At 44.7% G+C, this 18,145-nt stretch overlaps 1 protein-coding gene across 1 annotated transcript in view; it reads right to left on the bottom strand.

The window, feature by feature from the left end:
• LRIG1 (leucine rich repeats and immunoglobulin like domains 1) overlaps nucleotides 1-18,145 on the bottom strand; it is a 94,068-nt gene that overhangs the window by 29,955 nt on the left and 45,968 nt on the right. Inside the window, 4 exon segments of the mRNA XM_066558350.1 lie at nucleotides 1,244-1,387; nucleotides 2,562-2,705; nucleotides 4,932-5,075; nucleotides 6,101-6,238. Of these exon segments, the coding sequence (XP_066414447.1) occupies nucleotides 1,244-1,387; nucleotides 2,562-2,705; nucleotides 4,932-5,075; nucleotides 6,101-6,238 (570 nt within the window).

Raw genomic sequence — 18,145 nt, 5'->3', positions numbered from 1 at the left:
CAGTGATCTGCATTTGGCTGTTCCAAGGATTCAGCTGTGAGTGCCTTGATGTCCCCTTTTTTTGATGCTTCAGATTTTAACAGATCAAAGGCAGAGCACAGTTCCAGTTCTGATCTGCTGCCTTGAAGATCTCTCCATTAACACTGCCTTAATCTAGCAAAATATCATGTGAGGATCTGAATTGTGCAAGGCATGGGCAGTTCTGCAGCAATTTGAAAAATCAAGTAATTCAACAATCACGTGTGTATTTAATTAGAACAAAAAATAAAGTACTTCCTTGCACCCCCAAAAAATAACCAACATCTGAACAAATAATTTGGGTTCAATAGAAAAACCACAGGGCTAGCATGTTAATTCTTAACATAAAGAAATTACATGTGTCATGTGTATCCATCTCTGAGCCCACATCCCAAAGGTTCAGGACTCACAGCTGGGTGGGCAGATACCAACCTCCAGTGTGAGAGCAGAGTGAGGCCTCTGGCAGCAGGAAGCTGCTTTTTGGTGGATAGGAGACTCCCTGACAATGTTTAGCATTTCCTGCACCAAGCAGAATGAATTCCAGCTCCACTGACCAAGTGTCAAGTTGACCAAAGTAAAAAGCAAAGCTTTGCACAGTCCCACGAGGGGATGGCAGCACCTTCTGTAAATACTGCCAGCATCCCTGTTGTCTCTTCAAAAAGGCATTAAGCAGTGCCACAGATCCAAAAGACACCCTTGTGGGGCTGCCCTTCATTTGCCAGGCTGTATCCCCAGCACCTCAGAAGAGCAAAGCCCATGTATTTACTTTTCAACAACTGAACCCCACAGGAAGGATAAAGTGTAAACAGGAGAAACAAGGAGAACTGCCTTGAAAGGGCCAAATCTCTGCTGGTTGAAAGCACGGTTGTTCTTTGTAAATACAGAGGATAAAGCAAAGATTCCTTCAGGCTGTATAGTTATTATATGGCAAGTTACAAGTCTTGTAACTCACTAGCTAAAACATTGGCAAGCCACAGCTCACAAACTCTCCAGGTCTTTTGGCACTGTGCACTTTTAGTGGGTTCTAGCCTTTGTTTCTGGTACAAATGTGTTTTAACCAGGTGCTCTGAAGGTCATAACATCATAAATAACAAGGTCATCACTTAGGAGCCTGCAGTTCCTGCGTTTCTACAGATTGATAAGAGTGGGAGCTGTAGGTCTTGAGAAAATTCCTTACTCCCCTCTCTCCTACCAGCATTACACAACACCACAGAAACCAACTCACAGCTCATGCAGCTTCTGGCAGAAGCTCCAGCCATCGGGGTTGATGCGGGATATGGAGTTGTTGCTGAGGTGGAGCTGGTGCAGAGAGGAAAGGCCATAGAGAGAGCCACTGTTCACTTCTGTCAGGCTGTTGTATTCCAGGTGCCTGTGGAGAAAAACCAGAAGGAATTGACAGATAAGCGGCACTGGTCAAATGATGGAAGCATTTCCAAAAAGAACTGGGATTTTAGCCATTCCTACACACCTTTCCACATACCCAGGTGGACACATGCATGTGTGGGCATTTTTTGTCAAACAAAGATAGAAATTCAAGGACACACAAAGGAAATACCCACAAGGAGATGTGACTGCAGAGAGAAGCTCCACTGCAAGTAAACTGGGCTTAAAGCATCCCATTCAAGTTTGTATTTGCAGAGTCTCAGTTGTGTGACAGCAGGACCCAGAAACCTGCTGCCTTCACCACCTGGGACCTCACAAACACATCTGGAAGCCAAGGGTGCTGGAAGCTTCAGGTATTTCTTTGCAATGACTAATCAATTTATTTTCTGGGATGGAAAGAAAGCATCACCTAGAATGGCCAGCTTGGTTTCTAAGTATCCCATGAGGTGGAATGATGCTGTCTGCAGCAAAGAGTTTCCATTTATCAGCCAAAACAAATTTGCAGAAGCCAGATATTTAAAGACCAATTGAGATAAATGCTGAACATTCAAACTGTCAAACTTTCAAAGGAATAGTTCCACAGCTTAAAAAACAGTGCTGTTTTTACTGAACACCTGCTGAAGCAGTGAGCTTTTGCAAACTGTGGGTCAGCTAAAGAGAAGCTGCTGTATCGAATTTGTAGGCACCCCGACGAGGGGGGAGAATGATGTGTCTGACTCCATCTTATCAGAAGGCTAATTAATTACTTCATTATACTATATCATTCTCTACTATATTACACTATTTTACATTACTGCCAAGCACTCAACTCTGCACACAACTGTAGGGAATCTTGTGACTGTCAGCTGACAGTCCCGACACACACACGCTCGTAAATAAACCACCATTACTTTAGATAAAAAATCTCCATATTGCATTCTACTTTTACACAAACACAGGCACAGCAAATAAAATAAGAATTGTGTTTTCTTTCTCTGAGGTTCAGAGAATGTGAATCTCAGAAATATTCTTGAGAAAAATTACGCCTTGCTTTTCTCTGTGAAGAGAGAAGTGGCAATGCCACTGCAGCAGCTCTGGGCGTGCAGGACAGAGAAAGGAGCACAAGAAGCAGCACGGGTCATTGCTAAAATACAGAGAAGGATGTGACAGCACCAACTTACAGAACTTGCATTTTGGCCAGGCCCCAGAAAGCCCCATCAGTCAGTTTGCTGATGTTGTTGCGCTGCAGTTTCAGCACTTCCAGGCTGTCCAGCCCCTGGAACGTCAGCCCTTCAATCAGGCGGAGGCGATTGCGGTTCAGCTCCCTGAAATCACCAAGGCCATACAAGTTGGTTAAAGCCCAGCCCTTTCTCACCCAGTCATCTGTGCAGCACACAATGGGGGCAGCAATGCCAACAGCTCCTGTGTCAGTGGTTCCCAGGAGACACCAGAACAGCACCGGAAACCTTCAATCCCAGAGCTATCCAGGGAAGGCAGCTGGGTGTGATCTCCTAAACAAACTCACCCTGGGACAGGCTTTCACTACAGAGAAATTACACAGTGCAGCAATTCCTCTTCATCCCTCCTCTCTCTGCATTTCTTTTCAACCATTGAGCCTTCTCATCAATTCCCGCTCTCCATCCTCCCTCGAGCACAGACACCATTTGAACCAAAACACTGGCATTATTTCCTTTACAATCTATTGTTTTTATAGGACTTGTAATTGCCCACTTAAAATGTGCTCTGAAACATGCAGGTGCCCCAGAAGTGTGGGCACAAGAGGAAACTTTATGGCCAAGTCTGAAAGGAAAGCCTTCAGACCCGTGAAAAATGTCACTTTTTTTTTTTCTACTATCAGAAACTAATAAAGAGCGAAAGTGTTTCCAATAACAATGCAGTCTTAATATTTGTGTATACAATCGTTTCCAGCCTGGTTCATTAAATTTCTTTTGAGTTTCCCTGGGTGGGGAAGGACCCCTAAATTTTGCCAATATCTTTTTTCTGAATAGCAATATGAATATCATCACAGCACTCTTTACCAACCAACATCAGTCTTATGGATTGCTTGACCCAGACATACCAGGTGAAAATCCAGTTCTGTTAAGTCAGTGGAGAACTTCAACACAATGCACTAAAAGCTGGAAGCTAAAGCTTTTAAAACTGATACTTTTCCCACACATACAAGATTAAGCTGAGGATAGCTCCCTATTCAGTGTTTGTGTTGAGGAAAATGGTGGAGGTTACAACATCCAAACTTGTTTTGGAAAAGATGAAGAAGCCATAGAGACTTTAAGCTTACTTTTCAACTGCCTAAAAAAACAATGTTGAACTTGGGCTCAAGTTGAGAATAATTAAAGTCAAGTAAGCAATAAAGATTTTGCAGGCCTAAAGTACCTTGTGGTACTGCACTTCCTGGGCTATTAGTGAAACAGGCTTTGCCAGAAAAAGAACTGTACACAAATCCTACAACCCACCAATCTGGGTAACTTGCAATTCATTCATGTTTATCTGCAGAGTTAAACAACCAGCTCTGAGGCAGTCATTAAGAGCACCAATTACTCCATCTCTCAGTGCAAACCATGTTCCTAAACAGACTGAGTTGTTTTCATTACAATTCTGCACATGATGCAGTCAAACACAGTGAATTAGAAGCCCTCGCTCAATGGACAGCAACTTCCAACTGAGAGGCAGCAGACTTTTCCTACTGTGTGCCCCATCCCATCCCAAACTGGCTGTAAATCCTGCATGTATGCAGACACAAATGCACACACTCTCCTTGGGCACACCCTGGCTTCAGGATTTCTCTCTCAGTCAAGAGGTTGACACTTAGAGGTGCAAGTTCCAACAGCATTTGTGGACTTTATGTTAACAGACAGAGGTGGACCTTTTGTCTTTCAAATTTGATGGAAAGATTGCAAGGAGCCTTAGGCTGGGCCCATTTCTACAACAGCAGCAGAAGGGAAAAGTGCCATTAAGTGGCCACTTTTTTACACATAAAGCATGTTTATAGCTACAGATGTCTGTGTGTCCCCACACAGGCAGAACAACAACCATGTGTGTGTTAACTCATCTGAGCTGCAATTTTCTCTGCCCAAATATCACCTCACAGTTTAACAACCCTCCCTCATTGCTTTTTTATTGGCACATAAAGATACCTGTGTGGCCCTGAAACACTAACACAGCAGCTGAGTTCTGTCCCTCTCAATGGAAACATCTTGCAAACCTCTCTTGCACCACAGACACCAGCAGCTTGCAAGGGAATGGATTTGTCTCACTCTGTCAAGTGCAAAAGATGCTGATATCTGTTGCAGCATTCCTCCCTCCCTCCCTCCCCACCTGATCCAAATAATGACCTGAAAAGCCAAGAGTTACAAGACAAAACCCTCTCCCAGTGTGTCTTCCTAGGAGCTGGCAGAGAACTCCTGCACAGTGAATTCTACATTTCAGACACAGTAGGTGAGGATGGGTGACATTTGCTGTGCACACCCCCAGGATCATTTTATCTCCATGAAGTGTGGCTGAGCTTAATTAAACTCGACATTTGTACTCACAGCTGAATTAGCCTGGGCAGCCTGAAGGCCTTGACAGGAAGCTGAGTGATCCTGTTTTTACTCAGCCTGAGTGTCAGCAGGGTCCGGGACAGGCTGTCAAAGGCACCGGGCTCCAGGGTGCTGATTCTGTTGCTCCCCAGGTAGCTGCAATAAATCACAGCAGAAAAATGAATGCTTCTGTCAGAAATTACCTTTTATCAGCATTTAGTTGGTCTCCGGACAAGCTGGTGAAACTACAGAGGTGGCTTCAAAACCAGCTGAATTTCTGGCTGCATAAATGGTCTTTCCCAGAGCCTGTGATGAATGTGGACAATTGCTGGGCACTTCCAAAGAGCTCCCTGACATCCTCCTACTTGAACAAGGCAATCAGAAGTGGAAGCCAGAAACTGGAGACTATTCCAGGGCAGGATGATGCTATTCATTCCCCATTTTCCCCTCAGCAGCTGTCCCAGAGGTCTTTTTTATTTAGATCCTGGTCTGAGCCACAGGGGGCTGTTTCTGCAGGACATCAGTCACAACACCACTCTCTTATACCCTCTTGCAACCAGGAACACAAACTTGGGTGTAAAGTTTAATGCAGGCAGACTACTTGCCTGCACCTCTTCAAAGGTATCTAAAATACAGATTATGTCATATTTCTCTGAATAGCAACATCCTGTGGGAGTGTGTTATTCTGCTTGACCCCATTTTCTCCAAATAATCAGAGACATGTCTGTTCTCAATATTCAGAAAGCCACTTTGATGATTAAATGGTTGTTCTCTCTCCACTCTTTTAGATGCACATGGGTTTGCAGTTGCAAAGACACCTACACATGAAGGATGCAGGATACCTTAAAGATACCTCTTCTCTTCAACACAATTAATAATAATCTGTATTCTTTATAGAGACATCTACACATGAAGGATGTAGGATACCTGAAAGATACCTTTTCTTTACAACACAATTAATAATAATCTGCATTCTTTATAGCTACATCAGAAACCAAACACCACTCAAAAATAACCTGACAACAGTGACAACGTGCTGCCTTCTCACTCTCCCTTGCACTTAAAATCCTGACAAATAATCCCATACTTCTTATGCTCATGGCTCCTTTTTCTGAAGGTTTGAGGCCCTTTTCTGTGCTGTGGCAACTCCACAAAAGCTGTTCCCAGCCAGCAGAACTCACAGCTCCTTGATGAGCAGTCCCTGTGGGAAGCAGCCGTTTCGGATTTCCGTGATGTCATTGAAGCTCAGGTCCAGCGTTTCCAGGGTAACGTAGGGCTGCAGCTCACTGCCCTCAATGCTGCGGATCCTGTTGTGATGCCTGCAACAGTCAGGAGCAGAAAAAGGGACTGTTTGGTTCTCTTAGAAAAACAGAATGAATATCCGAGTCTGCAGCACGCCTCCAGGCTGGCCTTGAGTTTGTACACTCAGAGTTATGGTGACTTTTTAACAGCTTTAACTTTTTAACCGTTCCAGAGAGATTCTTCCCTAATCCCCTCGCTGCTCCTCTGGCTAGAGCCAGCTCACAGGTATCTGCAGGCTTCCACTTTTTTCCTTCTACAGAGCTATTGACTCCACTCATCAGTTTTTCTTCCATTAATCTGGGCTCTCCCACAAGCCTGCGCTTCCAAACTGCATTTGTTACATGCCAGGACTACAGGGCTGCTTCTAAATCCCAAAGGCAAGGAGTGCAGATCAGTGGCTCAACATGCCAAGGCTTTATCCAGAGAATGTGACTTTCAGAGAAGGAAACAAATAACTAAATACAAACTCAACAAAAGTTACATAACATTCTGAATTCCTAAGGATTCTTCAGAAAATTCCCAGCTTTGCACTGTGTTACAGTGATTTATAACACACAGAATTAAGAAGTCTTGCAAACATTCTTGCTGGCATTTCCTTATCTTTTGCTACTTTTGTCCTGCTGTAGGATTAGGACAACTCTGCAGTGCCCAAGCACCAGCTGTAGGATCAGACCTGCACTGATCCCCTGTGTTTGCTGCCCGATCAGGACAGCCTGAGGGATTCAATCCAAGGTTTTTCTTTAGAGAAATTCCTACCAACTGCCCTCAGTTTGCTTCCACAGCCACCAAACAGTTAAATACCTTTAGACCTCATCTGTACTCAACAAGGTATAAGTAAAAATCACCCCCTCACTGAGTCCTTTCCTCTGACTCCTTTCTGGCCTGAGTCAGTAGAGAACAGTAATCAATTAAAGAAATACATTGTGCATTAGTCACAAGAGGCAGAGCACATGCCTGATGTGAATTTAGAGCAGTCACTGATATTACTGGCAAGGCTCTGAGTGAGGCACTCCAAACAGAGACGCTCACCAGACACTTGGGAACTTGCTGAATAATAAGAGATAGTAAAGGGAGTTCAGACAAGTCCTGTGCCTCAATCCATGCAGACACCTACTGGGTGAGCAGAGGAGGGGAGAGCAGCCAGTGAAAGCACTCCTGAATGCGAGTTCCAGCTCCCCTGACAAAGCATCGGCCCTTTGAAACAAAAACTGAGGGATGTCTGACACAGCTTTTCAGGCACTTCCAGCTGTTCAGGAGCCCATCTTCTCCAGCTTCACCCCCTCTTCAGGCTCTCCCAGAGGTTCAGACAAGCCCCTTTGGAAGAAAACCTCCCTTGGACAGAAAATGCCAGCAGCACATGGCAAGGGACCTGCTCCCCACACCATGATCTGCTCCTTTACCCTCCCTGTTATTGAAACCAGATTGTTTCACCACAACCTTTGCTGGTGTCCACAACAGGAAGAGTGGAAAATCTGCAACCCCAGAACAATTTGCTCTTGGGAGACTCACCCTTTAAACAGCCAGCACATGGCCCTTGCTTAACGCTGGGGAAACAGGCACAGAAACACTACTTTGACTGAAGAGTTTAAATGATAATTAATTCAGTGCAGGCTCAGAAAACACGAAGGACAAATTTTACAGCACTATAGCAGTGTGCTGCTAATACAATGCAACAAGGTGTCACAAAAAATCAAAGGAAAGTCATAATTTATGTCTCCAAACTGGTTATTCCATGGGTTACCTGCACACAGGTCTCCACAACCACAACTGTTTCAAAGGTAATGATGTGGCTGCTATCCAAAAGACCAATATTCATTTACAGCTGGGAATAAAGTCTGATGCACCTAGTAGGACAGTGGTACACTGAATTTATAGCACAGTGAGACTAAAAGACAGGAAAAATCACTATACCCAGAATTTTGTGACCTCCATTAACTAAAAACACGGGCAAGGGAAATTTCTTTCCCTCTACGACTATTTTTTTTTTCAATTAACTTGATTAGTAGCATCACAAGGTTCAGATATTTTTAATACTTTTTTCCTCCTCAAAAGAAGAGCACCCATTAAATGTGCTTTCAAGCCTGACTCAGGAAAGTACCTGAACACAGACATAACTGAAAGCAAAGCACGAGCACATTTTCTGGAGCTCTCCTGAAGCAGGGGCTGCGAGTTCAGCTCTGATCTCATCTAAGCTGAGATGGCTGAGATGAATCTGGCTGTAAATTAACAGGAAATGAAGGCTTGTACAAACGAACATGGAGAATCTATAAATCACCTGACAATCCCTACACAGGGCAGCAAAGTCTGCAAGGGACTGAGAGCACAGAGTGGATTTGGACATGAAACGCTCTTCAGAAGCCAATGTCTTTTCATTTTATTATTTTTTTCTTTTGGAATATTAATATTTTTGTGCTTTGGTTGCTCAACATATATCCACTCGGCCTGCCTGCCAGATCTCCCAACCCATCCCAGAAGACAGACTTGAAGAAGGGAAGAAAAGGACAGGAAAGAACTATTTTGTTTGAGCTGTGTTCGCAGTTTCCAGGTGACTTCTGTCTGTTCGCCTCTCGCTTTTCATGTGCTGCAGCTGGCAGATGAGAGGGATACTTTATTTTGCACAGGCAGAAAAACTGGCTCTTTTCTCTCCCTCTCCCCCTTTTGCTTCAAACATGGGCTGACTCCAAATGTAGCTCTCAGCTCCAAACACCATCCCGGGCCAGTCCCAGCTGGGGAATGTCAGACAGTTCGCTGCAAAGCACTGCACCCTCTCAAAGCACTGCACTTCAAACAAAGCCTGTGACTTTTCCTATACACAGCATGTGATATGAAAGCAGCAAAGCACAAACCTTTTACTAGCTTGATTACAATTTATTTTTCATTCTTTTGGTAAGGGCCCAAATGTGATTTAACCCTTACTGTTACTACTTGGATCCTCTCGGCTCTCCCGCCTTTGTTCCTCTGTTCATCACAAGGGAGTTTTGCAGAAAAAAAAAAAAAACACCAAAAAACCCAGTGGTGTTATGAATTTGCCTCTCCCTTTTATCACTGACTGGAAAAGGGCTGGATTTCACCCAACCACTTCACACTGGGTCGGCTTCAAATGTGACAGATCAGATTTTAGAACCAATTGCCGAAACCAGGCGTTAAAGCACAAATAATTGGTGCTTGCACAACCAACACCTCCCAGTATCCTTTCCTCTCCCCACTCCTTGGGTATCACAGCCTGGAAACAGCCTTCCCTGCCTCACTTCAGCCAGTGCTACCTCAAGAGTGTACAATGACAGGGCTTCAATGTGAGATTGTGCAATTAGAGCCTGGAGTGGGAGCCAAGTCTCTTGGTTTCTATTCCCAGCTCTGGCACAGACTCATCTGCCTTGGGCAAGTTCCTTAACCCCTCTCTACCTCTGGCTTTCCAATGTGCATGGAAAAGGACTATCCAACTAGGATGATGCAGCCTTTGCTGAGGACTAAAAACCTGGAGTGAAAGCAACTCAAGCAAAAAAGAAATCATAGGAACTAAGGAGCCCATCCAAGTCCATTTGGGTTTGTTTATGAATATGGGAGGATCTGGCTTAAACAGCAGAACTTCCAAGTTCATACCCAACGTCATTCCCAGAGACACTTCATCTGCAGCTAACACAGACCTGGAACACCTCTGTGCCAAGCTAAGGTAACTGGCAGTCAGCAGTGATCCCTTCCACACTCTCTGTGCTCATGGCACTTGTTCAGGAACTTCTTCACCCTGGGGTCAGCACCAGCTCTGGCCGCAGAGGGAGAGGAGAGCTGGGTGGATGCACCCTCCAGCCCCTCAGTTCAACACCCCAGAGTAGCACAGCCCCTCAGCACTTTGCACAGACCCCTTGTGCCCACAGGAGATCTGGACCATCCCCAGGCAGCTCCTTGCCGAAGCAAGGCCGTGAGGAAACAAACGCAACGCGCGCTCTTCTGCTCCACCGCGCTGAGAAAAACAAGCAGAACGTTCCAGCACAGCCAAAGCCTGTTTGGGTTTGCTCTGAGCCGGGAGGGAGCTGGAGGGGGTGGCAGGAAAATAACAGGTGGCGCAAAGTCAAAGGCTTGCAGCATTTCCAGGAATCTCAGCTTGTATTTTAGAGGTAAAGTTACACTTTAATCCCGGTGCGTTTCCTCATTCGAAGCGTCTTTGTGAATATTTATTTGATAAACAGGCTGTGAAACATTTTCCACCAGAGCTAATAGGGGAAGAATTCACCTTCCTCTTTGCAGCAAGCAAGGAGAACACCACTCAGTTTAATTTATACCTTAGCTTCAAACTCCTTGTGTGAAATGGATGCAAAGAGCAGCACAAAAACGTTCCTTTGTTGTTTGAGCCACATTCACTCTCCCCAGCAGCTGCCCACTCCAAAGCTGACAGCAGAAAATCAAAGCAAGACCCTCAGACAGGAATGCACGAGGGGCTTTGCTTGGGCTGATTTAAATACAATCAGCAGAAAACCTCCTGGTTTAGACAAAGCTTGAACTAAGGCTGCTGTAGCTGCGGTGTAAATGTTCAGTGCGAAGCGAGGCTAAAGGCAGGCATAAGTCACATGCCTGCCCTTCATGTAGTGTCAGCTTACAGATCTGGCCCGGCTCACCAGAGAAAAGGGAAAGCTGTAATACAGCAAACCTATTAAACCAGCACCTGTTATAGGCATCAAAAATAAAACTGAGCTTCTAAAGAGGGGCTCTGCACCTCGGGCAGGGTTCTATTAATATGCCAGCACATTTTCAAAATTAGCGTACGAGGGAGATCACAGGACTTGGAAAAAGGGAGATTTTTAAAAGTTCAGGGTTTGGTTAGTATTTCCATCCTGACAAAGTATTGAAGAAACAAAATGCTGGAGCCAGAAAGAGTTATGGGGTTTGGTAGTGAAGGACAGGCAAGGTTTGGTGTCACAGACTGGCTGTGCAAAGAGAGGGAGATCAAAGGCAGCGTAACCAGAGATGGATCACACACACTGTGACTAACACGTGCCTGGAACTACCTGCCCTCCTCCTCCTCAGCTCAGAGGAGATGGAGATCCAGTACTGATCCTTCTAGAAACACTGAAGAAGATCAAAGACATGGGTTCCTAAGCTTTCACCTTACATGATTTGCTATTTGATTTCAGCCTGTCACTCACTACACAAACACAAAAAATAATAAATAAAATCACGGTTTCAGAGTAGAGTGCAACGCCTGAGTGATTTTCCTAACAAGGCAAGAAGGGTAACTGATAATCTGGAAGATGAATTTGTGTTTACAACAGCAGCAACATAAATGTTCCTGCTTTTCTGGGTCACCTTCTTACATTCAATAACCAAAGATCTCCTAAGTGATTTTTATTAACATATGCAAAGAAGGAAGGGGAAGAATGTCATTGGGACCTGAACATCAGCTTTGACTCAAAGTTCAAACAATTTATCAGTGTAGAACTTGTTACATGGTTTTAACATTTTACTCACAAATTTTACTTCCAAAGATTTCTTTCAGAAAACTTTTTCTTCTCTACTGTAACTTGTGAAATGTCTGCCTTGGAGTACAGTGAAGCCATCTCTGCAGCTGAAGATGAAGTAAACCAGGCAGGTGACATGCTGGAAGTCTGTGTCACACCATTCTCTAGTTCTTAACATGAGACCTTCCCAGAAAAACTGAACTGCCTGATGTGCATGAGCCCTCACACTCCCCAAGTGCTCTGGAAAGCCCCACTAGTTGTCTGACACTTTGTGTTGTCTTACCAGCCTTTCCAGAATAATCCATTAGGCACAAGATTTTGTACTGTCACAAGAATGTGTATTTTTATCCAACAAAAAAACTGCATTTGCTTGTGGGAAGTGCCCCACTGTCCTTTCAGAGCAAGGCTGCATGGGTTGCTGTTTGGACAGGAAGCAAGGATGCATGGAAGCAGCCCCCACTTTTCTCAGATGCTCTGAATCACTCCTTCCCTGAGGAATCCTGGCGGATTCCCAGGCTGTCACAGATACAGCTCTGTTTGTTCAGGTGCTGGCTGCACACACAACAAGAGCAGAGCAGTGGCAGGCCAGCCAGCCACTGCATTTTAGGGTCAGCCACACAAAACAAACCAACACAAAAACCAAAAAACACCACCCCCAAAAAGCCAAAAAAAAAAACAAACCCAAAACCCCAAAACCAACCAACCCATACCAAAACCCCAAACCACTGGAAGAAAAAAAAAAAAAAAAAAAAAAAAGAGAAGCCACTTGTGTAATTTTTTACAGATATCCAAACTTTCTCCTAAAGTTCATATGCTCTACCTAAAACTGTAAGTCAGGATCTTCCCTCTCCCTAGCACTCCTTCAGAAAAAGGTCTAAGATGAAGCAAACAAAACCCATGACCCTTTTACACTGTTTTTCACTTAAAATCATATAAAGGAATAATGCAAGAAACAAGCTGAAGGAGCTATTCCAACTATATCTAACTAAAGCAGAAAACCTGAAGAGGATTTATTCATCTGCTGTACATCAGCTTCAAACCAGGTATATTCCAGGAGGCTTTTATTCATCAGGTCATGTTCTCACCCTATTCTATGGTTTAGGATGGAGTAGCATGAATCAAATTACCCCCAGCTACACACAGCTGGGACAAAACAGAGGGGTAAAAAAAACAACCTGGGCTTTGGGGTTTCTTTGAAGATGGAGGGGATGGGAAAAAAATGGAACCTTTCACAGTGAAGTGACCGTGTCTCTGTTCCAGGTCATGGATGTTTGGAGGCAGAAATCAGTCTGGGAGCTGAGATTTGCTAATTCACCCCTTTGGGCCTGGGAGCAGCTGCCCCCTGCAGAGGGCTGTGCTAGGAACTCTCTTCCCACAAGCAAACTCTCACTCACACAAATAGTTCCACTGCAGCCAACAGGACTGCTCATGTGAGCCCAGTGTGACCCAGGGGCTCTGTTTTCACTGTCTATTATTAAAGGCCACTCTGTGGTCACTCACAGGACCAAGCTCATCTTCCTCTCACACTGATGGACTGCAGCCACTGACCCTGCTGCACTCCCAGTGGCCTCAGAGCACCCTCGTGCCCGGGGCACCCAACCATGGGCAGATGTTATCCTGCTGCCAGGCACACTCCCACAGCTCCTTCTAATCCACATGGATAAGAGGAGGGGATCAAGCATTCTCTTTAAAATCTTCCCAGCAGCTGGACATAAGCAAAGGCCTGGATCTGATGAACAATTTTTGATAGGTTAAGTATGAACTGCATGAAGGAAAGCCCTTCTCCTATTGTAACCAAAACACACTGAGCTACATATTCTCTTTGAATATTTCTGAACTAGCACTGTTTATGTAAACTTTCTGATTTCTTACATGACCTTACACTGTGTGCTGATCCATTGAGGGAAGCCATGTCGTTTTTCAAAACTCTCTCCCTCCCTCACTTTGATCTGCATTTCCTTTCACTGGACTTTGACTCACCACCATATGATTTCGGATATTTTTTGCAACATACAACTTCCTAAGCCTTGAGCATTTCATTCCATTGAGAAAACAAAATGTGTGGGACAGGCAGGATTAGAATTTAGTCATCTTTAAAATAGAGGCTGTCTCATCTCTTCAGCAGATTACACAACCTGCTGTGACATCAAAGCAAATAAAGATTCCTGAAGACAAGACAGTCTCTGTTATGGGCACAGTCCCCCCATCAGCAACTGAGTGGCTCTAAGAGGACCAGCTCTCTTCTGGTTACACTGGATGTTTCATCAAGACAGTGCTCTGCAGCAGTTTTTAAAATGATGTATTCACAAGGGGCTCAGATCCATTAAACAGGCCATGCAAAGCCTCTCTCATTGTCTGGCACAGCTTCTCTGTAACGAGCCTCCCTGAACTTTTGTGAACTTGACCCCAAAGAATCTCAGGGATGATGTGCAGAGCCCTGAGCTCACCCTCAATGGAGGATGCACCTGCAAGGGTTGGGGCCAGCTATCTTCAGCAGGGGCTGCCCAACCTGTGATGCAGTTTGGCCAAAGGCACCAGGGAGGGAATCCCTAAGCCACTGAACACCATCACTGCTGGTTTTGCAAGCACACAGAGCTGTGTGAGCCTCTCACCCCCTCTCTGTCCATGCCACTGCTCCTGTCACTTCTCACATTCCCTGACCTCCATCTGCAGCAAGGACTGAGGAAGGCTGCAAAGGAGAAGAGAGGCTCTTCTGAGTGCTGAACTCTGCTAAGAGGAGAATTGTCCTGTGGGAATAGAAGGAAGAGAGTCACACAAGGTAAATGGCAGTTTTCACACAAGAATGCAGGAAACCACAGGGCTCTGCACCAGCTGTCTGAACGGGGTCGTGGCACTCAGCAGAGCCTCTTTGAAGGAAGGGCTGCATTAGTATTTGAAAGGGGTCATTCAGTTGCTGGCAGATGACAGTCAGGTCAGTGTTTCCATGCTCTACATCTCATATCTTTGGTCTGCTACTCTTTTGCTCTGCCGCTGGCTTTTCCTCTTGTGCTTCTCCCTCAAGGGCTTTCTTCTGCCACTGATCCACGCCAGCCAAACTCAATTTCCTATCACAAATTAAATGCATAAGCAACTCTCTGAAGCCAAGATAGAGGCTACCTTCACCCCACCACTTTGCTGCTCTGATGAATTCCTGCTCTCCACAGCCCCACAGTGCCCAGTGCCTGTGTCAGGGCTGCTGCCCAGGCCCCCCACCTTATCACCGCCTCAAAGATGAGCCAGGTCTGTGATAAGCAAGAACAGAAATCCAAAAATCAGACGTCAACTGAACCAGCACAGAGCAGAGGCTGGAGCACAGACAGCAGCTTCCTTTCATTTCATTGCATGCAAGTTTTGTGCTTCTAATCAACAAGGAGGGCATTTCCATTTGAAAGCCAAGAAGCTCCAAAAGCACAGGGCATGGAGGCACTTTCATCCTTAAATCCTGATACTGATTTTAGTTTCTCTTTGTGTAATACATGATCAAAGTAAATAAGATCCACCACAGCCCAGAGAGCACATGTGTTTTGTGGGTGGTTTTGTTTTGCTTTTGTCTCTCCACGGGAGCGAGGAGGGGAAAATAACACAAGGGGAGAAGCAATTCAAGTGCAAAGCAAATGCAATGGCTCTGCCCATGATGCTGCAATTTTCATCCAAACTGTAACTGCAAGCAGACTTGATAGCATGCACTGTCTGTGTCTCTAAGCCACAATGTGACAGAGGGCCTTTTCCCATCACTGACAGGAACACCATGAAAACAGGTGGATTTAACTACAGTGATGATAAGGGAGGTAAAGAAAGGACAACACACTTGAATTCATCTTCCACACCATCAAACTCTCAGTCTCACGGAACTTGCAGCAGAAGCTGCTAAAAGACCTGCCTCTTGAAAAAGGCAGCATTTGAAAAAACACATTTTTGACTGGCCAGTCAAACTCCTGTTAACACTTGAGAGATGTAGATAGGCTGGCTGTTCTGTCTGCTCCAACATGACACACACTTGAGCTCTGTTGAAAGGGCTTATCTGTCTTGTCAGCAAGGTCACAGAAACAGGGATTGCCTCTGGGCAGACTTCACTGAGCTCTGCTGGGCTCACACTGCTCTGCCTGCAAGAAGGAGTAGCTCCTATGTGGAAAAGCAGTGGTCAAGCTAGCAAAGAAAAGAGCAGCTCTTCACAAGAACAGGCACCCTGCTGCTAATGAAGCTCATCAAGTAGGAAGGGTGGCTTTGGGAAACCCCAAAACAAGGTGGCAAAACATCCAGGGAAGAGGAAATTTGGGGTTTAGAGTAGAACTGTCTCTGTGCTAAGCCAGGCTGGTGTAAAACAGGCTGTTCAAGCTTCCCTGGTAAAGATCTTGTAAAGTCAAGGGTAAGCATTCACCACCACTTAGCCAGTAAGTTCTTCAAGCTTTTATAGTAAGACCATTTACATCTTCAGTTCCTCCTATTTTGAAAAAGATGACTGCTCTCTCAAAGAAACAACCTTGAGGGCAAAAATACCTTGGTAAGATCACCAAAAAGTGTGCCTTTTCCAGGGCACCTGGGGGATTACAGAAAGTCCAATCCCTTGGCCTGATGTCTCATGCTAATCACCACCCTGGGCAGCAACTGCTTGCACAGAGTGTGTGATCTGCAGTAGATGGACTGGGCAGGAAATGATTTTTAAATCTAAAATCCATGAGCCATTTATAGATTCTTTCTTTTGTCATCAACTCTCAATTCTACCTCTCCCCAACTCATTTTATCTGCTCAGATCTGACCACTAACACAGTTGTCTTTCCACTTGCACAGCTCTGCACTCCAGTTTCATTTTCCAGCTACCTTTGCTATTTTCCCTGATGTGCAATTGAACATTAAATGGTTTGACAGGCAGAACATGTACTCACCCAACCACTTATTCCCAATCAATATTCACGTGGAATTCCTGTTAACAAGCAGGAGTTATGCACACAAACCTGAGGGAGCGTGGCCTCTCAAGTGATCACTTCATCTGAAGGTGTGACAGATCACTTTCTCATCTCTCTTAACCAGCAGTCACATTTTCCACGCTGCACACCCCCAGCAGGGCTGCTTTTGCAAGATAATCACTATTGACATGATCTCTATTGTTCACTTCTCCAATTAATTGGGGAATTTGACATGGGTTAAAAATAAGAGAAAATCCAGCACATAGCTGGCTTTCATTCAGTTAGAAATGAGCTTTCTGCAGACTTTTTTTCTGATCTCTGCCAACCTTAACCTAGCAGGATCACACTCAAGTGAACATTTTCTTCACCCTACATTATTCCTAATGGTGCCAGTGTTTTATGCCACCCAATTTAAACCCCACAATTCTACCCCCAGCCCTGTTCTTACTCCTCTCTGGGATCTCTTTCATGCTCTGAACAAGCACCACTGTCTACAACCAGGATAACTGGGGACTAACTGCCCAATCTCAGTAGGGATGTGGGAACACATACTGAGAGCTTCTTTATATTGTGCAATTTTGTTAAAAAGCTGAATTGGCTAAACTTTCAGAGAGGAACATGGAGAGAGACTTTTAATAATTCAACTTGCTTTTACTGTAGCTTCAACTTGACTTTTACTCACCTCTGAGCAAACTTAATTGCCACTGCCAGCAGTTTTTAGGCAGGAAACTCCAATATGCTAAAAAAACTTTCAACTCAGCAAGTTATTTATATTTGAAACCTGCTTGGTCTGTGAAGACTAACAAAGGAATTGCTTTTGTAGACGTGTGCTTTATTTGCCATATGCCATTAAATGAGACAGTCAATCCGCCACAGATATTAATAGTAGCAATTTTGGGCTATTCTAAGGCTCAAATATGAAGCTATTTTTCATACTGACCTTAACAAAAGATCATGGTTGCAGATGACCCTAACAACTGATCTAGGCTTGATCTGCAGAGGGACAGAACTTGGAAGCCACTTTGTGCATTGTACACAAAATATGCTCCTGCCCTTGGAGATGCTTTACATCCAGGAGCTCCAGCTGCCCTGAGGTAGATCCTCTTCAGCTTGGAGGAAGCAGATTCACCCAAAGGGGTATATATATATATATATACACACACATGTATGTATGTATATATATATATGTGTGTGTGTGTATGTATGTATACACATACTTTGGGGTATAATGAGTATGTGGGTCATGCACAAAAAGATCCTCTTCCAGTATTCCAACCCCTAACCTTGTGCTCTGTCCCACTGATGTCCTCTTCTCCTCCCTCCATACACAGATTAACCCAGCATGGCCTGCAAAGCAGCACACAGATGCCAGAGCAGATCTGGCCTAGCTCAAAGCAATTCTCTGCTCACAGAAGAAGCTGCCACGGCTGCACAAAATGCTTGTTATTAAATACATAATAGAGCAGCCTCCAGGGGTATTTCATGAGCTGCCACCAACTTTCACTACCTTTATCCTCTGGCCAATTTTTACACTCCACTGTACGTGCCCAGATTACTTTCTGATGCTCTT

The sequence above is a fragment of the Molothrus aeneus genome, chromosome 12 (genome assembly GCF_037042795.1).
Source record: "Molothrus aeneus isolate 106 chromosome 12, BPBGC_Maene_1.0, whole genome shotgun sequence".
In the NCBI taxonomy this organism is placed as follows: Eukaryota; Metazoa; Chordata; class Aves; order Passeriformes; family Icteridae; genus Molothrus; species Molothrus aeneus.
This window is presented reverse-complemented; position numbering and strand designations above follow the sequence as displayed.